Here is a 25,691-nt window from a genome sequence, read left to right as displayed (position 1 = left end):
TCATATACGGGCCAGTTTTCTCCGAGTACGAGAACGACAACCATGCATGCAACGTAACACACTCAGAGATATCAACACCAGGCTACAGCCGTTAGCATATTCTCTACCAAAAGGGACGGAAGTGCACTCACAAATACTGCAACAAATTCTCCGTATAGGACTTTGCCAATCCAGCACATCCATGTTTCTCAAAGAACGCCTCCAGCACATTCGCAATGTCGCGATCATTCACATCCGCCAAGGGAAAGTAAATCTTCGACTTCGGGTACTTCCTCCCCGACTGCATCTCAAAGTTGTAGAGGAACGGCAGCCGAGCCGGCGAGTCGCCCGGTTTAGGAGGCTCCCTCAGTCCCTGGGGGAGGTCGAACGCCGTCCAGAGTTCCTGGAGCAATTCCAGCCCCTTCATGGTCTCGGGGTCGTTCAACCTCCCGCCAAGGGTCCAGTTCCGGGAGAGCGTCTCAAAGTCGAACTGAAACTCGGCGATGTAGACCTTGGCCCGAGCCTGGCTAGGCTCCAGCAGATCACAGGCCAAAAAGGTAACGGGAGTCGTCGCCGGGTTCACACTCTCGTCTGCAATGAACTCCTTCATGACAGAAAGACACCCGCTCTCGCCCAACTTACCGTGGTCGACCTTGTCCAAGGCAGAGAAGATCAGCTCCGACACGGGTACTTGCTGCGCAAGAGCCTTGAGCTGCGGATAAATGTAGACCTTGACCAACACGTCCCCTCCCTTCATGTCGATTCCGAAGACATGCTGGGACTTTGTTGGCTGTTTATTCAGCTCATCTTTCTCTCGAAGAATGGCCAGCTCCGTGTCGGAGACGGTAAGCCCCGCTACCAAGGAATGGTAGAGCGATAAGTCCATGGTAGCGCCCAGTCGCTTGAACGTTGTTACTGCCTCGTTCATGATGAGCTGGTTACACGGGTCTTGTCCAGTTGTCGCCATGTAGTGCACCGGCTCGAACCCCATCCGGACCGTGTTCTTGTCCTTGGTGAAGTTTTGGCTGAATTCGAGGGTGCCGATTCCGCCTATGGGGCTCTTGTAGAGTCCCGGTCGCTGGGAGGAAGGATACGGACCAGCATGGGGATGATGTGTAGGCCCAACAGGAGGAGGTATTGGTATTGTTGGTCGATAGGATAATTGGCTGTGGAGAGCAGCTTGGACAGAGTTGGCCCAGCTTGCTGCCACCATTGATACTGGTCTAGATTGGGAAATGTGAGGGACTTGGTTAAAGTGTGGTAGGGTTGAGACATTTTGGTAGATGGTAGGTCGTTGACCTGGATGCACTTTGGTTTCAATTGCGCAGCACAGGATATAGCAGAGACAGATAACAGGAAGGGCCCAGACCCGGCAGCACAAGCGTTCTTAAACCAATTGCCGGCTGGCCACTAGCTGCATGCTCGCGTCGTGTAGCTCGGGAGACCTATATATCTATAACATATTGTCCAGGATAGATCAGACGATCCCTTCCAAATATAGGAACGCACGACCGTAAGCGATCTTTTTCAGTGGGACTCAATCGAGACAGTCGCCATGTTATACCGAAACCTTAGCGTTTTTCAGTAAGCCACGCACTTTACTGTACTCTGTAGAATATATTATTCTATAGGATAACATACTAAGATTGTTTATTAGAGCTTATACCTAAACTAAGGATCTTACTATAATAGTAGCAGTAGCAGTTGTATCTAAGCTTAGGGATACCCAAGATAGCGATGATAACCCCGAAATATATGGGCCACGGTGCCTAAGCTAGAAGGTTTGAAAAGCGTAGATACCTGATGATCCATATATATATATATATATATAGCCTATTCTAATTGGTAGATCATATACGGAGTATGGAGTAGTACATAGTAGATCGATCAACTCGGCTAATATCTGTATACAGTGCATTGATAATTGGTAAATTTTGTAATATTTTACTTTGTTGATGTAGTACCCCGTAGTGGGAACAGGTCATATTTCTTCAAACTTTGACAAGAAGAACCTCTCCAATCAACGTACAATATCAGTCTAGTATCTGCAGTCCAATGTAAGTTTTAGACGCGTTTACACCGAATAAGCAAGATTCCCAGACTATCGACCGCCACCAGCCCAGTTCCGAGTAAAATCCGGTTCTCTATCAAGAAGATCTGGGTTGTGTTCTTCCGATTGGATCAAGCTGGGATTCTGCAGGACTAGGCGGGGATTTGGCCTTGTCGAGTGGGTATTTGATAGGATAGGGCTTTTCTCGTCAGCTGAGGGCAAACCCAAGAAAATAGTATTTGTGTTAGATAGGATGGCCCATGCGATGAGCAACAGCAGTCAACCAACAGAACTGTTCATGGTGAGAAATCCTAAGTGTCGGCCTAGAATACCCAAAGCTGCACCATTGAGCGCCTTCTGGGTTGTCCCCCGCCGCCGTTGCAAATCGTGTTCGTATCTCTCAGCCGCCGACATGTAATTTGCGAAGCTGGCGTTCTTAGAGTTTTGTCAATTTCATTAGAGCCAAACCTGTCCAATCCTATAGAGACCCATAAACCCTGAAGTAATATTACCTTGATCAAGGGGGACTGCTTGAATCCCTGTCTAATTATTCCTCACCGCAGGGTCTATATTATAGTCCGGAGAATGAATGTAGGTTTATTGAACGCCCGTCGTAGTTTACAACTGAATTGGTAGCTATGTCATTATTGATATATTTATGTTCTAGTTCATCTTTCGTCTTCTATGTTCCCACAGGCGACTACGATGCCTTCCAAACCTGGTTGACCTGTTTTTTCCGGACCTATGATAAAACGTTAACGACCAGTCAATTCCACGAAAGGGGGAAGGAAACATACCATCGGAGACAGGATGACCACTCCAATTGTCAGTGCTACAATGGTCATAAGCAACTGCAACTTCGAGAATCCCTTGCCCAGAATGTCAAAAGCCTGGCTGGGTGTCGCTCGGGTGCCAAAGATATCGCCACCAAAGCCGAAAATCAAACTAGTACTCTCGAGAAGTGTTGGTGCTGAAAGAACTTTCTTGATGCCAGCCACATCGCGTGTGTGAGAGAGGTACCATTTGCCATCGAATTCAAGGAAGGGGCTGTACTTGAATAGGCCTTCTTCGACCTCCGTAGGGGTCGGGTCGCGGCCAATGGGCCGGCGGGCGTCCAATACGGGGCGAGGAATGCCAACAAGGGAATTTGTCGAGGGGAGTGTGCAAAGGAGTTGGCGGGTGGTGATGCCCTGACGGGTTTGGGTAACGGCCATGTGGGAAATTGGTTCAGGGATGATGAAGGACTGGGACACTACATGTGGCAGGGGCAGTGCGTCAAAGCTAGAGTAGTTGGATGCGGCATCCAGTGGCCCACGGTCATTAGGTATCGAGGACTCATATAGCTCTGAAATCACCAACTGGTAGCCCTTAGCATCCGATGGGTTGACGGCATCACCCCAGAAAGAATATGCGAACCAGTTCTCGGACATGGCCGAGGCAATAGGCTGGGTGGTGTCAACGCCGTCTTGGGTACTAGCATGTAGAATCTTGCCAGAAACCGCATCCAACAGGTAGAATGTGGCCGAGTTATCGCCCACGGCGGTGACAAGAACTAAGTTAGGGTTCAGATACTTGTACAGCACTGATCGATCGCCCAGAACCTTGCCAATCGATGCGACAGGATCATGAGCTGGTCGGGAGGTGGCATGGATGACTCTCTCGCCTTGTGGGGGCAGAAATTCCCAGACGGGGAACTTGTTATTGTTGGCGCTCCAGCCCAGCACGCGACTATTGCCGAGCGTGACAAAGAATCCAGGACGATCAGTAGACTCTACGGGAGCACCGTTCTCATTAATCCCAACGACGAGGGGCGCGGGAGGGTCGTTGAGCACCGCGACAGAACGGAGCTTGGTAGTAGCCGGAGTCCGCTTGATGATTTCTCCAGAGGCGACGTTCAATGTAACCGAGCTGCCATCATCTGTGTAGACAGTGGCAAGGCCTGGTTGGGTGACTACTGCGATAGGAGCCCAGGTTTCTGCTTCCGCGGCTTTCACGCTCCAGGAAACAGCGCCGTGGTTTCCGCCGTCGAGCGCATAGACACGCCCATTCTCAGTAGCAACGATAACTTGTCTGGAGATGCCGAAGCTATCCAGGTTTGAAACTTCGTCGGTCAAGAAACTGGTAAGGATGCGCTTGGGCAGGTCTTGTAGCCACTCAGGAAGATGTTCGAGGTCTTTGATGTGGCGCCTGACACGGTGCGCGTACGCTGCGAAAATGCTCTCATGACCTTCAACCTCAAGCTGGTGAGCCAACTCCTCCTGGTATTCCTCCTCAGCCCAATTGGCAGCCAAAGCGCCAGCCAAAGCCTCGTATCTAGTCCATTCAGGTTGGCCATTTCGGAGTAATTGCCAGTCACCCGACTCCAAAACAGCAGCCGATCGTACCGCGACGCTGTCGCCCTTCGGGACAACTTCCGACACTGCATGTAGTGCGCGCTCCATCGGAGGCGACTGAAGAGGCCACCTCCCCAAGATAGCATGAGAAGCAGAAGACACAACAGTCATTTCCGACTGCGTGATCCGGGTAAAGTAAACATTCGCATCTTTGGTGCTTGTAGAGAAGGCAGACCAGCCTTCCAAGCGAGGCAGATCGTAGGCCTTGGATACAACTGCGGATTTCAAGTTGACGTGGTACACCTCAGCCCAGGATGTGGATTGTGTCTGGTAGTGAACCAGAAAATGGGGCAACGAGTTGAGTTTCTTTGGAGCATGAACAGTGACTGAACGAAGCTCCTCGCCACTGGTGTTGTCGATATTGATGGCGCTCACTTGCTTCGTACCAATAACATTGACCTTGAGTGCTTTCTGAGCCTTATCTGTCCAGACAATCAGAGGGGAGGCGGTGTTTGCGCCCACGAAAAGCACAGACTCGGGCCCGGAAATGTCACCTTCCGAGTTCAAAGTCAATTGTTGGTTCTGACGACCGGTCAAAAGGTCCATAGATGTAACCTTGATCTTATAGCCCTTCAGAAGAGCGGATTGCAGAGAAATATAGAAAACGTCGGTGGAGGAGGACGAGACTTGGAAAGGGAGATCGCCACTAGATGTGTGCCCACCAAACATCAGCACTGGAGATGACAAACGAGACTATCTGGGGTCGAACCTTTCATCTTTATACTCCCATTTGACCTTGCCCGAATCTCCATCCAGTCTTCTAACAACCCCCGCCTTACCTCCGAAAAGCGCAATCGTGTCTTTAACGGCCGAAGGCGAGGCAGCATCCTCTAGCTCTAGTAGCTCAAGGTCTGCCACATGTCCATCGGAAAACCAGCTCTCCCAAATCAATTTACCATCCAGAGCGCTCCATGATGACAGATAGTCGCCCACTGCGCTAACCATGGCATTGGTCCCGTCGGAAGCACGTAAGAGGCCGCTGTCAGCGGCTGCAGCGGATCGGGAGACATTCTGCCTCCACACCACGGACCCATCCCTAGGATTTACGGCACCAAGGAGCAATTTCTCGGACAAAGTGTAGAGTAAGGATGCATCAGAGGAGGACGAAGGCTTGAGGAAGAAGGTCGAATGGGACGAAGCAGGACCGAGTAGAGCATGGTGGAAATCGATATGGTCGACCTCGTCGCGATAGATAGCCAGCGCTGAGGGAACGCACGAGGCGAGCAGAAGGAGCGTCGCCTGTAGCCGCATGGTTATTACCTCAACAGAAAACTGGTCATGGGGGGTCGCAAAGGATAAATTAGAAATGACAGTACGACCTGCTGTAGTGTTGTTCGGGATTCCCTGTTGGTCAAGGCTGCGGGCGGTGATCTCAACTGACGCTAGTGGAGCTATGAACTGAGGAAAGCAAACACATCAAACTGACCACTTCAAAGGCCTAGCTTTTACTACTAGTATTCCATTCCAAGTTTCCAACTGCTACCGATACTGCGTACTTTCGCTGTCTAGATAATGCAATTCTTTCGATTTATATAATATAACCCGCTGATGGTAACTGATGCGGCCACCGATACGCCTAAATGACACCAACATATTCACTAAACAAAATTGGAGAAAAACGAGAAAATAATCCAACCCTTCATGACTGACCAAAGCATGTCTTGTTAGCAGCTTCAACAACCTGTTTTTCGCCCTCACTCATGTCAGAGGTAACCTCCCATCGCGTATTGCCTAGGCCCATAGCACGCAAGCCCTCAGGATTGAGCGAGTTCCAGTCAAGGGCACCCTTGAAGCCGCTCTCACCGGGTCCACCAGCACCTGGGAAGTCCCAAGGCGGGGAGTAAGTTTGAGCTGCCTCGCGTTGCTTGAGCAGATAATCCACATTCATGTCGCACATAGGAGTGGCAGGGATATAGAGTACACTCGAGTCTCCTTTGCCCTGATGTTCCTTATCAACAGAGTGCAGAGAGTCACAGTGCCAAGCGACATAGTCACCCGGTTCCACCTCAGGTACCGAAACCATAGTGCTTTCAAGCTCCAGGTGTGGGTGGGTGACGGGGTTGTATTCCTGGCAAGCGCCAGGGACAGATCCAGGGAAAGTGGCATCCAATGCGGGCTGCAGTGTTTGCGTATCAAAGAATGGCCTGAGAATGGTATAGGCGGTGCTGTGAACAATCATGGGACACACATGTAGCGAGCCCTCGCCTGGGGCTGTTTGGGACATGGACAGCCATCCTTGGAAAAACCTCAGCATGGAGCAGGCGCCGGCACCGTTATACAAGTCCATCTTGGCCGAGACGCGATGCTTTGCGTCCCATGGGTCGTATTCTTCCCATTTACCCTCGAGGATCTTGCTATAAACGCGGGAATACTCAGGGTCTTCCCACCGTTCGAGCGAGCCACCATCGATATGGGGGCCAAGGGTGAACTTGGAATCACCAGGCATGCGGATCCGGAGTCGATCGGCGTATGTGAGAGGGTTTCGAGTAGAAATTTTTGTTTTGGGGTCAGATGAATGCCACAAACGCTGCAAGAAGCGCTGTGTATCGAGCATGTTAGGGTGCGCCCGGGCTTCCGCCTGTGATTGAGTCCAATACAACTCGTATACTGCAGGCGAATCTGGTGGGAAAGCCTTCACACGCTCTTTGTTGGCAGCAACATAGTCCTCAACGCGCTCCTTGTACTCTCGAGCCATTCCACGGGGTAGCACATTTCTGATTACTACGGTTCCGCGATGACGGATTTCAGCCAGGACCTTCTCTGGGACATTTCCAGAGACAACGTCCGCGTAATCCACGGAAGGAATAATCTGGCGTAAAGTTAGCGACGCAGCCCCGCAAAAGCTATCACCACTTAAAACATAGAAAACATACATCGCTTCCTTTTGACTTGATCTTATCAACTTCCTCTTCTAAGCTGGGCAGTAGTCTCTTCCAGCTTTTCTTCAGCGCGTCTTCATTTTTCTCGAAGTATTGCAACTTTAGATCCTTGAAGCGCGGTGGCAGAGGCTCTGGCTTGTAATCTGGTCTCAAACTGGGGAAAACGCTCGAAATATCTCCCGCCGCCTTGGTGGTTTGAGCGGAAGTCGAAGTGGACGCAGCCCGAACCGCTGATCGGGAGAGAAGTCGTGACATTGCCATCTTGTGCGGATCTGCTTAAAGTATAGAAATATCTGGCTTCCCCTCATTTTTACGATGGGGTCTTTGCGACTTTATATGGCTCGCAATTACCCCAGGCCTCAAGTACATATGTGGAGATGTTGTCGGAAACCTCTAAAATTGGAAGTCGATCCGATTACTATGTTAGGAAGGCAACCGCTCATCTGATGTGTAATCATGATGCCAGTCAATGCTGTTGTGATTGGCTGAGAAGCTTCTAATGATTAAAATCATTCCGCCACTTATTCTGCCACGCAATATGTTCACCGCTTATTGTTATCAATGCTATTGTTCTGATGGTGGCGTCTGCCAGGGTTCATAACAGTTATACAGCCGAGTAAAAAACCAAGCTACCCCACTAGGGAGACGATAGATGACACCGTGCATAAGAAAGCCCCTGTACCAGTTCCTAGTAGAAGTGGTCACTGTTGACCCCGCCTTAGGTCTACACAATCGTACGTTGCTGCCTGTACACAAAGCCCTAAGACACCGTCCCAGGCTCCCCCCCTGCCCTATTGTATTTAAACAAGAACAAACAAACCTATCCTCCTGCCGTGTCTATAGATCCCATAACGCCTAGACCATATCACACTATGTCCACTTTCGAAGACCAGATACGCAGTCGAGAAAGATTCCGCCTTGATCATATAGGTGCTATTGATCTTGACCGGGAAACATATGGCTATGACAACGACAACACCTTCTGGCGTCAATTCAGGCTATTTACGAAAAACATTGCCAGTCGTTACACTAGGTCCGGCCTTCCAATAGTCTTTTACGAATATGACATGCGTGAACTATGGTACATGATCATCCAAGGTGCCAAAATCACAGATGCCAACCACCCCGCCCAAGATCGCCTGGCAAGCCAGATCTTACACGCTCGAGGGATGGGCGTGTTGACTCGCCGTAATAAAGCCTCGGGAGTTGAAGAGGAAGCATCGACCTCTGATGGAAAGATCTGGGTCGATCTGCCCTTCCTTGCGCAGGAGTTCCAAGCGGCCTGGAAGACGGCCGATGAGCTACCAGCGCGACAGCGGCATAACCTCAGCGCCTTTATAGCCCGTATCAGCGCTTGGGGTATCTGTGACCCAGAATTGTTCGTTTGTGCTCTTTCAATTTTCAGGGATACGTTCGAGACACACAGGCCGTTGATTGCAGCCAACGACCAACAGGGCGGTGATTTGCTGCCCATCGTTGGTCTGCTGCCAGCAGCGGTAGCCTGGTTTGAGCTGTGTGCCTACAAAATCGAAAGTCTTTGTCTCTCGGCCCAGGGATTTGAGTCTTCGGCGATTGGTGATCTTGCTAGAGATGCGCAAGTTGTTCCGGACACCGGTTTTAGCACTGCCAGGTGGCTCTTCTGGAGGCGGCGTCTGGAGGAGATCAGCCATTGTGGCCACGCTGAGACGGCGGCTTTGGCACAGCGGGGTTGGAGGGTTATGCAGTTTTGGGGTGAGAGAATTTTAGCCATTGATAACAGTAATGACTTAGGCAAGTAGCACTCGAGATAGTATCAAACTGGTATCCTTTTACCGCTGTTGTTTAACACATCTAAACCAGCCGTACAAGTTTACTGGTTCAAAGGAATGAATTACTAGCTCTCTAGAAACTAGTATCACTCTAGTTTGTAATGTTTCTAAAATAGCCAATGGCAAGCAAGAGTCTGAGAGCATATCTTCAGTTGGATTCTGTAACTATAAATATATTTATCTAAGTATTTATTTATGAGTAGAAATATATAGTGGTATATAGAGAAGATGGAATATGTATAGAATAAGACTCTAAGGAAGGTAGCTAAGATATGATATTCGAGTTAGACTACAGAGATATCAGTAACAATAGAGAGGAAAATGTTTATATTATCTACCCTGGCAGTAAGATAGGTCAGGTATTAGATCCAGCTCGGATATCTTAGACTAGCGATGGATCTGCTGATGAATCATGATATGGTGGAAGGCCGACTGACGTTATCACACTGGGAGGGAAGCTGGAACAGACAGGCTGAGGCGGAACTAGTGCTGATGTTGAGCAGTGGAGAAAATTATTGGCAGATTTTCCTGAATCCAATGACCTGTTGCACTGTCACTTCAATGTAGTGGACTGTTTTGGTGCTCTGTGAATTCATCAAAAGTGAATATTCTCATTGGATATATGTACGTCCAGCTTCATACATAAGGCCAAACCCTCAATCGCTAGCCTCCTGTACTGGTTCATAGTTATGGCGGGGTCGAACAAACAAGAACAGTGGCAAGGATAGACCAGCTAAAGTGGAAGCCACTATAAATGGAAGCCCAGTGTACTCAGTCCCGAACTTCAATCCCAAAGTAAAGGCACCTGAATATATAGGGCCTACTGAAGAAGTGCTCAAGACGTGGAGGATAGTGAAAATGGAGTAGACAACACTGATATCATCCGGAGAAATGACCATTGTCACGAGAGACCGCAGTGCCGATTGAAGTCCTCCCCCTGTGGACATCAGAATGACTCCTAGAAGGGTACAGCTTAGTGATTTATAGTTCTGAGACATGGAGTAGATTGAAGGCATACCTATGATGGCAACAGGTATAGAAACGCCCAGTCCGAGTAGTAAACTGCCCAAACTAAGCATAATTGTGCTGGCAATGGATATCGTAAAATCCGCTGCATATGCATTCATTTTAAAACGAGCTAAGAGCATCCTACTGATTTGCGGAAGAAGGATGATCAAGAACACAAACTGCACAGCCTCTCCGAGAGCCCATATAAAGTTGGCCTGCCCATGATGTCAGCTTTTTGACTCTTATTCTCCCTGCGAGAATGGACTCAAAACATACCTGAGAAAATTCCCAGTCATACCTTTTCGAAATGTAAAGCAACAAGACCATGGCAAGCGAATCCTCACAGAGCTCGCCCAGGAATGACATCGCTAGTAATACGATGAGCAAAAAGTTCCCGTAGACAACCCTTGCACCTTCCTGGAGTTCCTTCGCCACCAAGACGAGACGAGATCGAATTCTAGCCTGTTTGCTGCTCAGGGATCCCTTGGGGCTCAAAGTACCCATACCACGCGCATTATGTTGTCCCGGGTTTAGCACGGTGTTCTCATTCAGGGAATTCTCGGTGGAGGAGTTTGGTGCACACGGGACGACAAACACTGCGAGAAGAATACAGAATAATCCTAAAAGCCACGGCATCCATACATTAAGAGTCATAAGGAACGAGCTCACGAGCTGGGCTAGGATGGCCGCTGCAATTGCCATGGCGCGAATAGCAAAAAAGGTTGATGTCCGTGTTTCAGCCGTGGTCACCTCGGTGGCCATTAAATGTATAACAGTGGTGATGATGGCAGGTCCACCACCAATGACTTCGAATAAGGGCGCAAGCAGGATGAGGCGGATCGGGGCCGAGTCTGAGAACCAGCAGATGAGACAGCTCCATGCCTCTTCACACAGGACGCCAAGTAACGCTAATTTCAAGGAAAGGCAGCGGCCATATCGCTCGGCGAATATACTCCACGGAATCACAAGAACAGCTACCCAACGTCACATTTGAACGGTCAGCATAAGCATTAAACACAGCACTTTGAGGGCTATTCAAGATGTACTCGGTAGTGCCCCAAATACTCTCTCTGTGCCCTTGAGGAAGGCCAATTCCTCTTGGACAGCCTTGCTTTTGCATCTTTCCCTTGCTGGCATGTCCCCCGAGTTCCATGGTAGCATACGGTGGCAGATAATAGTTTCGTAAATCTGGGTTCGTGGGGCTTGTTGGATATTTTCTCCTAGGAAAAACAGAAAGGCCGTCAGGTAGAGCAAAAGCAGCACACGCTTCGACCGCATATTGTCATTGCCAAGAGACATCAGACTATTGTGACATCACTTGGTGCGAAAGCCAGAGAGTGATCAAAATGTCCGGTTTGGGGCGGCGATATGAGAGTGCTGGATTCCATGCCTGGGTCGTACTTTTGAACTGGTCCCCTAAGCAGCTCCTTACAACACGCTAAATCCGACTCTTATCTTAGGTCCACTCATCGGAACTTGCCCATTGGTAGCACTAGGGAAGGAACAACAAGGGTTGTAGCCCGACCCATGTAACCGGAGAGATAACATGAGGCAAGACTAAAGAGAGATTGGATCATGTCGTATCTACTAGTACATTTACTGCCTAGCCAGTCGGTAAGGCAACAATGACTATAGATTCTCCATATACTTAGATTTACACAATCATATTTGCTCATAAATATAAACGTATTCGAAGATTAGATTAAGCCAGCAGGCCTTAGCCATTGCTGCGAATGTCTAACTAAATTACTAGGCAGAACAGACTTTCACACCTCTGGTCATACCGACACCCCTGTTGATGGCCAGAATGCCCGATCACTATATGGTCTAAGTTACTTCGATTAGTAATTTAATAATGAAACAACCATTAACATATTGCACCATCTGGACCGTGATTATACATACAGCTGCCTTGTAAGATTCTGTAAGTTGCTGTGTGAACGACATATTCCGTTCCTGGAGCCATATATTGTTGCATAGCTAGACAGCCATTCAATAGTTAGGCTCTAACAGGTTAGTACATATGGTCTATGCTCTAGATGGTACCCTTCTTCAAGACACCTATGTTATAAGAACCAACCAAGGTATGTACAGAGTGTGACGAACGAATTGCTGGACAGCCGTAGAGGCTGCCACCCTGTCAGTGCTTATTCTGAGTTGGCCCAAAATGACCTGAAGAGCCCCTGATCACTGTCTCGCAGCTTTCCTGGCTCTCCCCACTCCACTAGTTTACCGCATTCGAAGACGGCAATACGATCGTACTGAGTGACGGTGTTGAGTCGATGCGTCACCGCCAACACAGTATGTTGGCTAAACTTCTCTTCCAGGAACTTCAATATTAAGGTTTCTGTCGTTTGGTCTAGGCTACTCGTGAGCTCGTCGACTATCAGGACCCGTTTCTCACCATTCATAAGGAAGCTGCGTCCGACACAAAGTAGTTGCTTCTGACCATGACTAAGAGGCGATGCATCCATATCGGAATCCAAGCCACCTCGTGACGACACTATTTGCCATAATTCCAATGACTCCAGAACAGCCTGTAGCTCTGTGTCGGAATGGACTAGCAAAGGATCGAGATTTTGTCGAATACTTCCCGGGAAGATCACGGGGGCTTGAGGAATGGTGTTGCATATCGATCGTACAGCATCACACGACATGGTGGAGATATCGACACCGTCTATGTATATGGCGCCCTTACGAAGCGGTAGCATTTTTAGTAGGGCCAAAATCAAAGAAGACTTCCCGCTGCCAAGATGGGTCAGCCATCTTTGTGGAGGTATAAAAATTCAACCAAGAAAGCTCAAACCCTACCTCCCTGATCGACCACATATGCCGATTTTCATACCAGGCTCAACAGAGAACGAGACATTGCTCAGAGCAGGTCTGGACAATGGACTATCAAGGAAATGTCAGTTCAATTACGTTTAACAGAAAACGAACTAGTTTCAGTCTATGCCTGTAGGATGCCGTGACGGAGTTGAACTCGATCTTGCCGATGCCTGGGCGAGAGCAGAGCTGTGGACTCTGCGAGGTCACTAATGCATCGTCCTCCGGTGTCACATCAGATGTGAAAGATTTAATCCTTCCAACAGCGCCCAGAGATGTCTCAAGACTGGTATATGCGTCAACGAGTTTGCTCAGTGTCTGGGCAAAATTTAGAACGTTGATCAATGCTGCACCCATTGCGTTTCCAGATGTGATATTTCTGATCTGGGTCCCAAAGGTTACGAGAATAACCGTAATGACGGCAACCAGCAACGAGAGCACAAAGCTGAGCCAGCGCTGGATACAGTACAGTGCGTAATATGGTCGTTGTGACATGTCCAGCAATGCTAGATTATCCTCTTGGAATCGATGTTCCCATCCATGAGCTCGTATTGTGACAATTCCACTGTAAGTCTCTAGCATCTGGCTGAGCAAAGGTGATTTTGCCTCCAAGTCCAAAAAGCGCACCTGGCGAGATGTCCGCAAATAGACCTTCTGGATCATATGTTGCGACAATCATCACCGGCAAGAATACGGCAACGTATTTAGCACCCGTACAGATTAGGATTGCCTGGCCAAGACAAGTGAAGCAATCCAAGAAGAATTGCACAGCAGCTGAAGGGAGATCAATATCTACCAATGTTATATCTTGACTAAACCGATTTAATGTGATACCAGGGTTGGTGGCAGCGTGAAAGCTGTAGGGAGCTCGTGTCGTGGTTTCGATGAGCGCCGAGTGTAGCCTCCGAGCGGATCGAGGAACAATCACCTGGAACATGAAGAAAAGAACGGACCCATACATGATCAAGACACCCACCATTATTGCGACATAAGAGCAGGCGTACACAAGATTAGTGTGCCGACCCGGGCTTGCCTCAACCGCATCGACCCAGAAGCCGACCCAAACTTGCCCAAAACGAGAACAAATACAAAGAAACAATTTAACAGAATGTAGGTTAATAGGTTAAAAATGCCAACACTTGCCAAATAATACTTGTATATAGAAAAGTCACCTTTTTGCCGAGCCAAGTCTTCGGACAGACTCTGGCCTGCTGAGGCTAAGGGTGTTGTGTCGTCTTGTGCATCTCGCGATGAGCTGCTCCCATTTTCTGTATGACTGCCCGGGACTTCGATATCTTTGTTTGACGTTCTTCTGACCAATCTCAGCTGGTTGGGAGGGCCTTGATGCTGGATCACCCCATCCTTATTAAGTATGAAGACCGAATCTGCGTTGTTCAGGTACCGCCTGCTGTGTGTGGCCAGAACTACGGTACAGCCAACCTTTCTCAAAAGCCCAGTTGGGCCGAACAGACGGTTGTCAATCAAAGACTGAGATGTGGTATCCAAGCCACTGAAAGAGTCATCCAGGAGAAGCAGTGGCTTGCGTGCGTAGATCGCCCGAGCAACAGCAACCCGTTGGCTCTGGCCACCAGAAAGGCTCACTGCCTTGGATCCTACTTTGGTTCCATCACCTTGTGGGAATTTTGAGATCTCGGAATCCAAACCAGTCGCAAACACCACGTCCTCATAAAGCCTTCTATCAAACGGAAGTCCTCCAAGAATATTTTCTCGGAAAGACAGATCCTGAAGCCATACGTCCTGACCACAATAGGAAGCGGTTAAATCTGTCATAGAAACAGCCCCTTTGTAACACCTCACTTCGCTAAGAAGTGCCTTTAGTAATGTTGTCTTCCCCGACCCAACGGGCCCCAGTACTACAGTAAAGGAACAAGGTTGGCATTCCCAACATATATCTTTCAACACAGCTTTTTCTGGGTCATCATCATAGCCAAACTGCCCGTTCCGAATAGCAAAGACATGACTGGTTGAATCTGAATCCATGTGATCTTTACCCATCATGAAAGTCTTGCACAGCTCAATCCCTTGTGCATCAGGGGAGGCTTTTTGATAGTTGAGGAAAGGGGGATTTACATCTAGTGTCTGTTGACCGGGCTTAACGTCTCGATAGTCCTGTTTCTCCTCTAGTTGCAAGTATTTTTCAATCCTTGTGAAACATGCGAGGGACGCTAGGAAGGTTGGAAGCGCATTTCATGCCTGCGCTAAGGGTGATGACATCAAGGCAATGATTGTGAGAGTGTAATAAACCAAAGAGCTTGTAAGTTGATCAGAAGGGTGGCTTGCTGTCGAAAATGCAAAGAGAAGGAGCGTCGTAACTGGGGATAGGAGCGTTGACACATTTGCGCAAATGTTCATGAGGCATTCGATTCTCAGGTAGGACTTTGCCTTTCTGATTTCAGCTGACCGTAGATCTTGGATTTTGCCGCCTATTCTGGCGGTCATGGACATCATCTTTAGGCCTTTGATGCTTGTTAGAAGCGAGGATGTCAAGCCGACGCGCTTTCGTACCGCTTCCAACCAACGTTGCTGCCGTCCTCTCATCACTTTTGCAATTTGAGTGCTTCCTAGCATGGAAAGAACAGCAAGAGCAACTGGGGCGATGCATGCAATTCCTAGCTTTTGCTGTAGTAGATAGACCCCAATACCAACATCAATAGGAGACGCCCAGATTTCATGGATGTTTATCCAATTGGTGGCAATGCTATCTATATCCGTAGTCATGAGCGTCATGGCTGCTGAATCCGTAAGCCTTTCCATATCTAGCTTCAGTGTCTTGTCGTAGAGAAGTGAGATGAGACCCCCACGAATCATAGTAATCATTCGGAATGTCTGGTGCTTGTACATGGCGCTAGTGACAGCAAGCCCCAAGTAAACTAGGGCAGTTGCTGCTATTAGTCCATAGCCGTAGCGTTTGTCCTCCTTATCACGATCCCCAATGTAGTCGATCACTCTGAATGTCAGGAATGGTTGACACCATGCAAACGCACTCTGGAAGATTCGCAGCATAGCAGCGGCGAATATTGGTCGCTTGAGGGAGCGAGCCACCGAAAGAAGCAACTTGAACTTGGTGCTTGACACCGACGAATTCCAGTAAAAGAGAAACCTTCTCTTCAGGAACATGGAAGATAGGTCAGAGTCAACTTGGAATATATCCGATGGCGAGAGCAATGCGCGAAAGCCTCGCCACAAAAGCGAATTGAGCCACCAGAAACAGCTCCGGGTAAATATGCCAGCTACAGATTCTGGAGAGAGACTGCTGTACGGGTCTCGTAGGACATTACGTTTATTCTGAGCCTCCAGAATCAACAATATCACTTTCGTAGCTAGGCTAGCGCTTGCAATAGCAGACAGAGAAATTTGGTCATGCATCAGCCAAAGGGTCCGCACCTGGACGGCATCAAAAAGGAGACTAAATAACAAGAAGATATTTAGAATCGTGGAGGGCCGGATAGAGCGTCGATATTCGACAGCCGATAAGGTAAACATGACCAAGGCATCAACGACCCTGAGGGAAGCAGCTGGGACGGACATGCGGTCAGACGGCACGGATGGAGACGCCCATTTGACTAACAGGGCTAACTGCAGGGTAGCGAAAGCCGCAAATACGATCTATGCAAAGTCTGAAGGTTAACGGGGCCTGATCTTGATACCGAAGGGTGGCACCACTGACCAGTCTCGTGTAGAGTCGATTATTCTGTGCTGCTTTGACATCTTGCCGTAGTAGGTGAGAGAGCCGCCACGGAAACAGCAAGATCAGAATGGCGGATGGAAGAAGGGAAAGGATGCTTTGCTCGAATAGTAATGTGAAGTCAAACCCCATTATATACTAGGTAGTACTAGGATGTAGTACTAGTTGGCTATCTATCGCTGGCGTATGATAGGGCACCCTAACGCCATCTAATGATCCATTTACTACTAGTAGTACTGTTTATTAGTAGGTATCAGGGCAACATCCCTGCACTTGTATTAACTATACAAGGCTACACCATCTTTCCCAAAAATACCCGGATGGTAATTTGATTTATGTATACAGACTCCAGTCCTCATCCTCTACGGAATAAATCAGATTAGATTAGTATACACCTCCGAGTCATCACCGGTGGCTGGAAGAAAGCCCCCTGCAATATTCTATTCCCCCATTCTTGCCAATGGTCCAGACATCAGTAGTAAAGATGATCGGTCGCATGAAGCTTCCCATGTCTGCGATCCTCTTGATCATATCTAGAGTCAATCTACAGGCCTGGATACGGTCAGTGTAGTTTATAAATCCCAGGCATGCCACAAAGTATCATGAGCTATTCCAGGTAATCAGCATGAACGGGAACCGATCAATTCCGGTACCAACTTTCGGATATATTCTTCCAAAGGGTGGGATGAAGTTCATTTTTTGAGAGTAGATCAGGGAACACCCAGACTGGAACAACAATACTGGACCGCAGCGAAGAGCTCAATCATAGCAGATTAGGAAAGTAAGGTGCATATATATGATAGTCCTTGAAGTCACACATAAGGACTATGAAAATCTTAAAACAAACAAACAAACAATGCAAACCTAACTCTACCAAACTGCGAGAAGATTAAAAGAAAATGAATCAAAGCACAAGAGACAAGAAAATGGTAAATGGATCCTCATAGCTCTTATTATATCAAGTGACTAACTAACAAAATCCCATAGTTACGACTAACCCCTGGCACCTTACCTATCGCCCTCTTCCTCACCACAGCCGCGATCGCGTATACGCGCACAGGAACAATCCAACAATCTCTTGAATCACTCCCCACAAACACATCTCTAGTTATCGCCCTCTTCTCCTTTCTCGACGGGGCCCTAGAATCCATACGCACCAAATCCCCCGCCGCGTTCATACTGGGCCATATCTTTACCGCGGTCTATGTCGTGAGCTTTGCGCGTCTTCGCGCGGGCCAGCCCTCTGGTGCTGAGATTGGATTGTTTGGGTCCTTTGCTTTGGCTGTGATTCCGCTAGTGGGCACAGGTTTGAATCTGGTATCTAAGGAATTGGGGTACGTTGGAGGATATGGAGTTGCGGTTTTTGCGTATACTTATGGGGGTGTTGGATTGGCTATGACGTTGCTTTTTTCGCTGGTACTTTTAGCACATAGAGGTGAGGTTAGGCAGATACAGACTCGGGTGAGTGAACGGATATAAGAGGCGAGTATATAGCGAATAAAATGTAAAGTATTGAACATCTTTGTAAATTATTCAGCGTGAAATTGTATACGACGTTGCGCTCCTCTTCTTGGCGATATAAGTACTAGTAGGCCTCGGACGCTCGTCAGTAGCACAAGTCTTAATATCTTAGCGGTTATGAAAACTCAGGTTATCCTCTCTCGCATCAATTGGGAAAGGTGATCTTTTTCATCCTTTTGATCCTGACAGTGTTCCTAGATTATAACCTGTATGCTACTATCTGGGAGATCGTTGCCTCAAGCAACCGCCGTGACAGGTATAACAGATCCTACATACTAGAGTTTATAGAAAATGAGCTGCTGAGAGCATAAACAGAGCAAATTCTCAGCTCGGGGAAGTTGGCATCATACCAGGGGCTTATGGCACATCTTCATCATGATAAGGGTTGTAATAACAATACAATAGATAGGTCCCTTATCAGAACCTTTTAATACAAAGCCTAACATCAGCGAAGAGAGGATGGAAAGAAATACAAAAGTTGCAGACCACCAAACTACACAATTAAAAATAAATGACCTCGCCTCAAGGGGCGTGTATCTGCCTATCTGGAAAGAATAGCAAGCTGTTAACAATCCGTTCCGGCTCTATATTTCTGGCCACTTACCGAAGATTTGCATCATTAGACATCGCATTTTATTCTCGCTCAAGAACTCATTGAGTTTTGTAGTCTGCAACTGGTTGGTGGCAACTTCCAGCAGTCACCTTCCATGATTATGATCCCACTACTAACAAGTATTCGCATTCGGTGCGGCATATAGACTTCGGCAAATGGTCCCTCTACATGGACACGAACGGGGATATGGAGTGGTGTATCCCTAGTATCTTCCCTATGGTTGTTACAAAGTAGCCAATTGATTTACAGGGCTGTCTGCTGTCTTTGCTACTCTCTTCGTGCTAAGTGTACCCGTCTATTTCTTGCATCCAAACGTACCGTACGTAATGTAACCCGAACAGTTTGCAGCGGATCATGGGGTGCGAATACGACTACAATGGCATGCTCTCATATTTAATTGAGCATAACTGTGAGTCGGGAATCTTAGATACTTTATAAGAAATCAGTCACTTTATATCTAACTAAATAGAAAGTAGCTCGAGAAAGTTTGCTAAACGACGAAGTACTAGTCTTAGGAGTAGTAGTCCGTGCTGCACCCCACATAAAGAGGGTCTAAGAATACTCCGGCGGAATTTATCCAAAACAGGAAAGCTACGATAGCTAGGCTAGATAAATCTGGTGTTTATACTAGTAGGTACATATACTAGTAATTCTACACATCAAGGATTATACCTATCAATCCAAATCCAGTCACTGAACTACATGCTACGTATACTGATAGTACGATCCTAGCTACAGCTTTTCATCATTGTATAAAGGATCAGCATGACAAAACTTCGGTTTTCTTTCCGAGTCGGTCCACCCAGGACCCTCGGGTCAATGCAGCCCCGCGAATTCACTCCACGTTTCCCAAGAGGGGAACTACAGCCACCGTCGACGTAGCAATGGACCCCGAAGGTCTTGGTAACATTGCTTGCGGGCGGTATAAAGTCCCGTAGAATCCAACTTTTAACTCCGTGGACATTTACACTCCTCTCTGAAGGACGGTTCACTCTTCTCTCCTTCAACATGTCATTCTCCGTCGAAGGAAGATCTGCTATCGTAACTGGGGCGGGCTCGGGTATGTGCAGGACATCTAGTGCTTCGTTTACATTCCGAGTCATAGGGAGTTTACTAAACCACGAATGTAGGAATTAACTTTGCCTTTGCCAAACTATTGCTGGAGCATGGATGTAATGTACTCATTGCGGATCTAGCGCTTCGTCCGGAGGCGCAGGAACTGGTGGATAAATACTCGACATCGTCTAGTAGTCCCCGGGCCATCTTTCAGAGGACCGACGTGACCGACTGGAAACAGCTTGAGCTGATGTTCGAGGTCGCCGAGAAGGAGTTCGGGGAGATCGATGTAGTGTGTCCGGGAGCTGGGGTCTACGAACCGGTACGTTTCTTTCATTCGTTCGTCAACCAATCTGCAAGTTGCGGTGGCACACCGCCATTCATTGCCTCAAGTCATGGTTCTCACGCGGTAGGTTGTGTAGCATTGGAGCAATTTTTGGCGCCCACCCGGTACTCGTGAAAGCCGGGACCCGCAACATGGCAACCGATACGCCCTGCTAGATATCAACTTGACACATCCGATTCGCACTACGCAACTTGCTCTGGCTCATTTCGTTCGCCGTCGGACAAACGGACGTCCGAAACACATTGTTCATATCTCCAGCATTGCAGGTCAGAATCCAGCCTTGGCGGCTCCGATTTATGTCGCTACCAAACATGGTATCAACGGTCTTGTACGGTCGTTGGGCAAGCTTGACAGCAAATTTGGAATTCGCGTGACAGCCGTTGCCCCTGGTGTGATAAAGACCCCATTGTGGACCGACCATCCGGAGAAGCTAAAGATCGTTGATACTGCCACTGATGAATGGGTCACCCCCGAGGAGGTAGCTCAAGTTATGCTAGCTCTCATTCAACAGGACCAGGTCAGTGAAATTATCGGTGACAGGACCGGTCAAGGACCACAGTTTCGGGTACACGGGGGAACTGTGCTGGAAGTGTCCAAGACGGTGCGCTCTGTGAGTGCGATTAATGATCCAGGCCCTGGGACCAGAGCCGGCAATACGGTGTCGGACATGACCGTATTAGAAGACGAAGTCTTTGGGCTACTATCGGAGAAAGGATGGGGAACTCCGAAATTGTGAGGGATATGGCTTTTATCTAGTAATTAAGAACTTCTTCTCCCATGGCTCTCTCCCTTACCTAACATGGTACAGTAGATATTATTAGATCGAGAGCAGAAAACGTAACAGGTAAAAAGATCCCCTCCCCCGTGACTTGGATCAAACCAGGTCATCAAATGCGGAGAAAATCCGCCCTGCGATCGGAAAGGGTCTAGTGCCCGTAGATTTATCGCCTTGTCGCAACTCCGCCCATGACTGGCAACATCCTCAAACCTGTCATCTTCCCTTATCTTCGGATATTACCCTTGCTCTTTTTTTCCCTTTTATACTCCTTCTCGTTCGTTTTCCTTTCCATTCTCTTTCCCTCATCCACCTTCGCCTGGTTGCGTCGCTGGTACGAGTGGCTATTATGTTGGTCACACCCGTCGCAACTTGAGTTGGTTGATAACAGCTTTTTTTCCGACGTCGTGTGGCCACCTTCTTATCTATTCACTCGATCGCCCTACACATTCCCCACAAAATGTTGGACGATGAGGCTACTGTCGGGGTTGGTCCCGCCGACGGACTTCGAAACGCATCGCGAAGGTATATTTTAATAATACCTTAAGCATTGATGTCGCTTTTTAAATGGTCGCGTGTTGCTAACTAGGGGTAATTACCCATTTCTGTAGGCGTGGAATAAGAGGGAAACGGGACCCGGGGTTTCACGGTCAAGCCAGCTGGATTAGCTGTGTGATCAATCTGGTCAATACGAGTGAGTAGACAGACAAGCAGTCAATTCGAAGTACATTCTCTAATACCGGTGTGATATGTTAGTCATCGGCGCCGGTGTTCTTGCTATGCCTCTGGCTATATCTCATATGGGAATCGTTTTGGGTGTCATCGTGATATTATGGTCTGGAACAACAGCAGGGTTCGGTCTCTACCTCCAGTCCCGGTGTGCGCAGTACCTAGATAGGGGAACTGCGTCATTCTTCGCCTTGTCCCAGCTTACCTACCCCAATGCTGCCGTGATATTCGATGCCGCCATTGCGATCAAGTGTTTCGGAGTTGGAGTCAGTTACCTAATTATCATTGGAGACCTAATGCCGGGAGTTGTTCAGGGCTTTGTTGGTGGCACCCCGGACTATGACTTCTTGGTGGACCGGCATTTCTGGGTCACAGCTTTTATGTATGTTGTTTTGTTCTGGAAACTCAACTCGTACTGACCACAGGTCACAGGTTGGTTGTGATCCCACTCTCTTACCTTCGCCGGTTAGATTCCCTCAAATACACCAGCATTGCTGCTTTGGTTTCCATGGCCTATTTGGTTGTTTTGGTTCTCTATCACTTTGTGATTGGTGATACAATGGCGGATCGAGGCCCAGTTCGTGTGATTCACTGGGCCGGTCCCGTTCCGATGCTCAGCAGTCTGCCTGTGATTGTCTTCGCATTCACATGTCACCAGAATGTATAGTTTTGGCCTCTTTTCCATTCGTTTGGGATCATGTTTCTAATTACCGGACAGATGTTTTCGATATTGAACGAGATCGCAAACAATAGCCACTTTAGAACGACTGGGGTTGTCTTTGCCAGTATTGGAAGTTCTGCTGCAACATACGTTCTTGTCGCCATTACTGGATATCTGTCGTTTGGAGACAGTGTCGGGGGAAACATCGTGGGCATGTACCCCCCTGGGCTCTGGGCGACAATTGGACGTGCTGCCATCGTCATGCTGGTTATGTTCTCGTACCCCCTTCAATGCCACCCGTGCCGCGCCTCGGTTGATGCAGTTTTGAAGTGGAAACCTAAGGCTTCAAACAGCAACGATAACTCGCCTCACCGCCATCCTCTGCTAGGTCCACGAGGCAACCGAACACCCGAGCCCATGAGTGATCTTCGCTTCTCAGTCATTACAACAACGATCTTAGTACTGAGTTACATTGTTGCTATGACCGTCTCTTCTCTCGAAGCGGTGCTTGCGTACGTTGGTAGCACTGGAAGTACCAGCATCAGTTTCATTCTCCCGGGGCTGTTCTATTATAAGATCTCCTCGCCCGACTCACCTGCCCACCAACGACTGATGAAAGAAGATGACGAAGCGGCTGAAGGCATGTTCTCCGACGATGGTGATGACAACGATGACCTAGATAATCAAGCCCGCTCGCTTACTGAGAGTGGTATCCTTCGTCGTGGGACTCGCCATTGGCGCAAGGCTGTACTGCGGAAGCTGAGTCTGGCACTCGCAATATACGGAGTCATTGTCATGATTGTCTGTCTCATCACCAACTCGCTCTTCATTGCCTCACACTAGAAAACATTAGATTGATACATCACGCTATCGATGCCGCAGGGCATCTTTTTTTTTGTGCTAGACAGGTAACTCTTCAGTTATGTTACTGCCAATTCTTTACTCTCCTTCCCATACACTCACTACTCTCCCATCTTTCTTTTTCTTTTTCTTCTCTCCTTTGCGCCTCAGTTGGTTTAGAGCAGGTTTAGTTTGGTCCACTCTTGAATCAATTACTACTATATCATTGATAGGCGTTGGGGATATGCTTTGGTTGGTCATCAGTATTTCGGATTCATTCAGGATTTGTCACATTCTTTCACTGCAGACTTATTTCGTTTCTCTTTTAACCTTTTCTGTTTCCATGTCTATATTACATATATAAGGATTTAGTATGATTTCTCAGTGTTACTAATTTGCCTGACCCTACACATGTACATCGCTTGAGGGGAGTAGACTGGATTTTATAAGACGATACAATATGATCGGGGATCGGGGATCTGTTCTGTAAAGAGTGATTGTGGTAAATACTTGTAAGAACGTCTCATACATCGGATTACATCCTATGGCAAGTATTGGTGGAAGAAAGCCGATATATTGCCTCCGCCTGAGGCAGTTACATCATGTGACTGCCTCCGACGTCACGTTCTAGAAGCTCCCGTAGGCCGCCATTGAATGTCATCTCACATCCATCAATCTCATTGTAATACTACTTCTTCGCCCTCGACGTGCATGCTGCACTTTTCTCTAGATTAATCACCGGTCAACGCATCTGTTAGCACCATGGCTGCTAATACTAGATATGAGCCAGCTCCTCAGCGAGACTCGTTTGAGGACCGCGCATACACTCAGCCCCCGCCATCTTATCAGGCAACGGCCGAATACTCCCAAGCGCCTCGCAGTGAGGACGACAATGTTCCCGATGACTTCAAAGTACGTATCCACTATGCCTCCGGACAACCAGCCACACCCTAGCAACGAAATGAACGAAATGATACTAACACAATCTAGTTCGGTGGAATGGTCGCAGAAGGAACTCTACCTATCCGGATGCAATTCGTCCGGAAGGTCTACGCGATCCTGTATGTCCCACCCTTATCCCAATCATTCCTCATTCGATCAACAAGTGCACGATTGCAAGACTAACAGAAGCTTCAAACCACAGAACTGCCCAGCTCCTCCTAACAACCATCCTGAGCTCAATCTCCTTCTTTAGCGACAGCTACCGCCTTTGGATTCAGTCCAACTTCTGGCTGATGATCGTCTCCGTCTTCGGTGCCTTGGGCTTCATGCTCGTAACATACTGGAAGCGCAAGAGCTACCCGACCAACCTTCTTTTCCTGACAGCCTTCACGGTTCTCGAGGCCTACTCCATCAGCGTCGTGACGTCCTTCTATGACGCGCGCATCGTAGTGCAAGCCCTTATCCTGACACTCGGCATGTTCGTCGCGCTCACGCTCTTCGCATGTCAGACGAAGTACGATTTCACGAACTGGATGCCGTACCTGTTCGGTGCGCTCTGGTTCTTGATCCTGTTCGGCTTCGTCGCTGCGTTCCTCCCTAATAGCTCTACTGTTGAGCTCATCTACAGCGGCTTGGCGGCGTTGATCTTCTCCGGCTACATTCTTGTTGACACGCAGTTGATCATGAGACACTACCATGTTGAGGAGGAGATTGCCGCAAGCATCTCGCTCTATTTGGATATCCTTAACCTGTTCCTGGCCATCCTCCGGATCCTAAACAACCAGCAGAACAACTAGACCTGTGTATCAAAGTTGGTTGCTTGAGACCGAAGGGCTGGGAAGACAAATTGTGTCGCAGTTCCAGACTGTCTGATAAGATGACTTAATTGTATTCAGCCGTCAAATTGGGCTTGTTTCCATATGTCTATTAATCAAGCTAGGTCTTTTTGCCCATGACTTGGCCCTGTTCCTGGCGTTCTAGCTCTTTCTCTTTCGGCCGTCATATGTGATATACCGTATTTTAAGTAGTGCTTTGGAGCTCTGAATTATTGATAATTGAAGCTTGATCTCCTGCAGGCATCAGTAGTGCAAGAGTCGAGAATGACTCATTTAAAGAACACCCACTAAAACATAAACACGGACAAGAAAGGACGACAGTAAGGACGACAGTAAGGCTAAGGAAATACTGAAGATGCAAAATAATCCAACCTCGACTTGTTTTCCCACTTCCATCTCTTTCTACTTTCACCCTCTATCTTGTCGCTATGCCCCTTGCAATTTCGCCTGCTCCACCGGGTTCCCATCCATTCAGGCTGTGAAATTCAATATTGTGAAGGGCTAAAGCAAGATTTGATTCAATCTGACTAAACCCACGAACTGTGTACCAATAGTCTGCAGAAACAGGAGCGCCCGCAGCGAATTACCGAGAAAGCAGATCATATTGATCTTATATTAGGCTCTGGCCCGTTACAAATATAACCTCACGACACATAGATCCCTCGATGTACTCGGTCATAATAAATCGAATTAATCCAGTCTAATCTGGCTATATATCCAAAC

At 48.1% G+C, this 25,691-nt stretch overlaps 8 protein-coding genes across 8 annotated transcripts; 3 read left to right on the top strand and 5 right to left on the bottom strand.

Annotated features, from left to right (window-relative positions):
• Positions 1-127: 127 nt before the first annotated feature.
• ABOM_008324 (dimethylallyl tryptophan synthase) lies at positions 128-1,254 on the bottom strand (the record flags this gene model as incomplete). The annotated part of the gene is made up of 2 exons (XM_022535453.1): positions 128-1,029; positions 1,074-1,254. 2 exons carry the CDS (start codon positions 1,252-1,254, stop codon positions 128-130), a joined length of 1,083 nt encoding a protein of 360 aa, XP_022386230.1.
• A 1,475-nt stretch (positions 1,255-2,729) lies between these two features.
• ABOM_008323 (uncharacterized protein) lies at positions 2,730-7,562 on the bottom strand (the record flags this gene model as incomplete). Its single annotated transcript, XM_022535452.1, has 5 exons — positions 2,730-2,771; positions 2,827-5,068; positions 5,132-5,813; positions 6,121-7,231; positions 7,296-7,562. The coding sequence occupies 5 exons, from the start codon at positions 7,560-7,562 to the stop codon at positions 2,730-2,732; spliced, it is 4,344 nt and encodes a 1,447-aa protein (XP_022386233.1).
• A 611-nt stretch (positions 7,563-8,173) lies between these two features.
• Positions 8,174-9,079, top strand: ABOM_008322 (DUF3632 domain-containing protein; the record flags this gene model as incomplete). Its single annotated transcript, XM_022535451.1, has 1 exon — positions 8,174-9,079. The coding sequence occupies one exon, from the start codon at positions 8,174-8,176 to the stop codon at positions 9,077-9,079; it is 906 nt and encodes a 301-aa protein (XP_022386232.1).
• A 686-nt stretch (positions 9,080-9,765) lies between these two features.
• ABOM_008321 (uncharacterized protein) lies at positions 9,766-11,416 on the bottom strand (the record flags this gene model as incomplete). Its single annotated transcript, XM_022535450.1, has 4 exons — positions 9,766-10,067; positions 10,128-10,332; positions 10,394-11,091; positions 11,164-11,416. 4 exons carry the CDS (start codon positions 11,414-11,416, stop codon positions 9,766-9,768), a joined length of 1,458 nt encoding a protein of 485 aa, XP_022386235.1.
• An 848-nt stretch (positions 11,417-12,264) lies between these two features.
• ABOM_008320 (uncharacterized protein) lies at positions 12,265-14,734 on the bottom strand (the record flags this gene model as incomplete). The annotated part of the gene is made up of 5 exons (XM_022535449.1): positions 12,265-12,862; positions 12,929-13,012; positions 13,101-13,518; positions 13,571-14,008; positions 14,116-14,734. 5 exons carry the CDS (start codon positions 14,732-14,734, stop codon positions 12,265-12,267), a joined length of 2,157 nt encoding a protein of 718 aa, XP_022386234.1.
• A 417-nt stretch (positions 14,735-15,151) lies between these two features.
• On the bottom strand, positions 15,152-16,781 carry ABOM_008319 (uncharacterized protein; the record flags this gene model as incomplete). The annotated part of the gene is made up of 2 exons (XM_022535448.1): positions 15,152-16,570; positions 16,632-16,781. 2 exons carry the CDS (start codon positions 16,779-16,781, stop codon positions 15,152-15,154), a joined length of 1,569 nt encoding a protein of 522 aa, XP_022386190.1.
• Positions 16,782-19,791: 3,010 nt separating this feature from the next.
• ABOM_008318 (amino acid transporter) lies at positions 19,792-23,193 on the top strand (the record flags this gene model as incomplete). The annotated part of the gene is made up of 8 exons (XM_022535447.1): positions 19,792-19,843; positions 19,914-20,165; positions 20,341-20,795; positions 21,352-21,485; positions 21,572-21,654; positions 21,717-22,071; positions 22,122-22,350; positions 22,408-23,193. 8 exons carry the CDS (start codon positions 19,792-19,794, stop codon positions 23,191-23,193), a joined length of 2,346 nt encoding a protein of 781 aa, XP_022386191.1.
• A 759-nt stretch (positions 23,194-23,952) lies between these two features.
• Positions 23,953-24,929, top strand: ABOM_008317 (Bax inhibitor-1 family protein; the record flags this gene model as incomplete). The annotated part of the gene is made up of 3 exons (XM_022535446.1): positions 23,953-24,102; positions 24,181-24,251; positions 24,335-24,929. 3 exons carry the CDS (start codon positions 23,953-23,955, stop codon positions 24,927-24,929), a joined length of 816 nt encoding a protein of 271 aa, XP_022386192.1.
• Between the last annotated feature and the right edge of the window lie 762 nt (positions 24,930-25,691).

The sequence above is a fragment of the Aspergillus bombycis genome (genome assembly GCF_001792695.1).
Source record: "Aspergillus bombycis strain NRRL26010 chromosome Unknown contig00088, whole genome shotgun sequence".
In the NCBI taxonomy this organism is placed as follows: domain Eukaryota; kingdom Fungi; phylum Ascomycota; class Eurotiomycetes; order Eurotiales; family Aspergillaceae; genus Aspergillus; species Aspergillus bombycis.
This window is presented reverse-complemented; position numbering and strand designations above follow the sequence as displayed.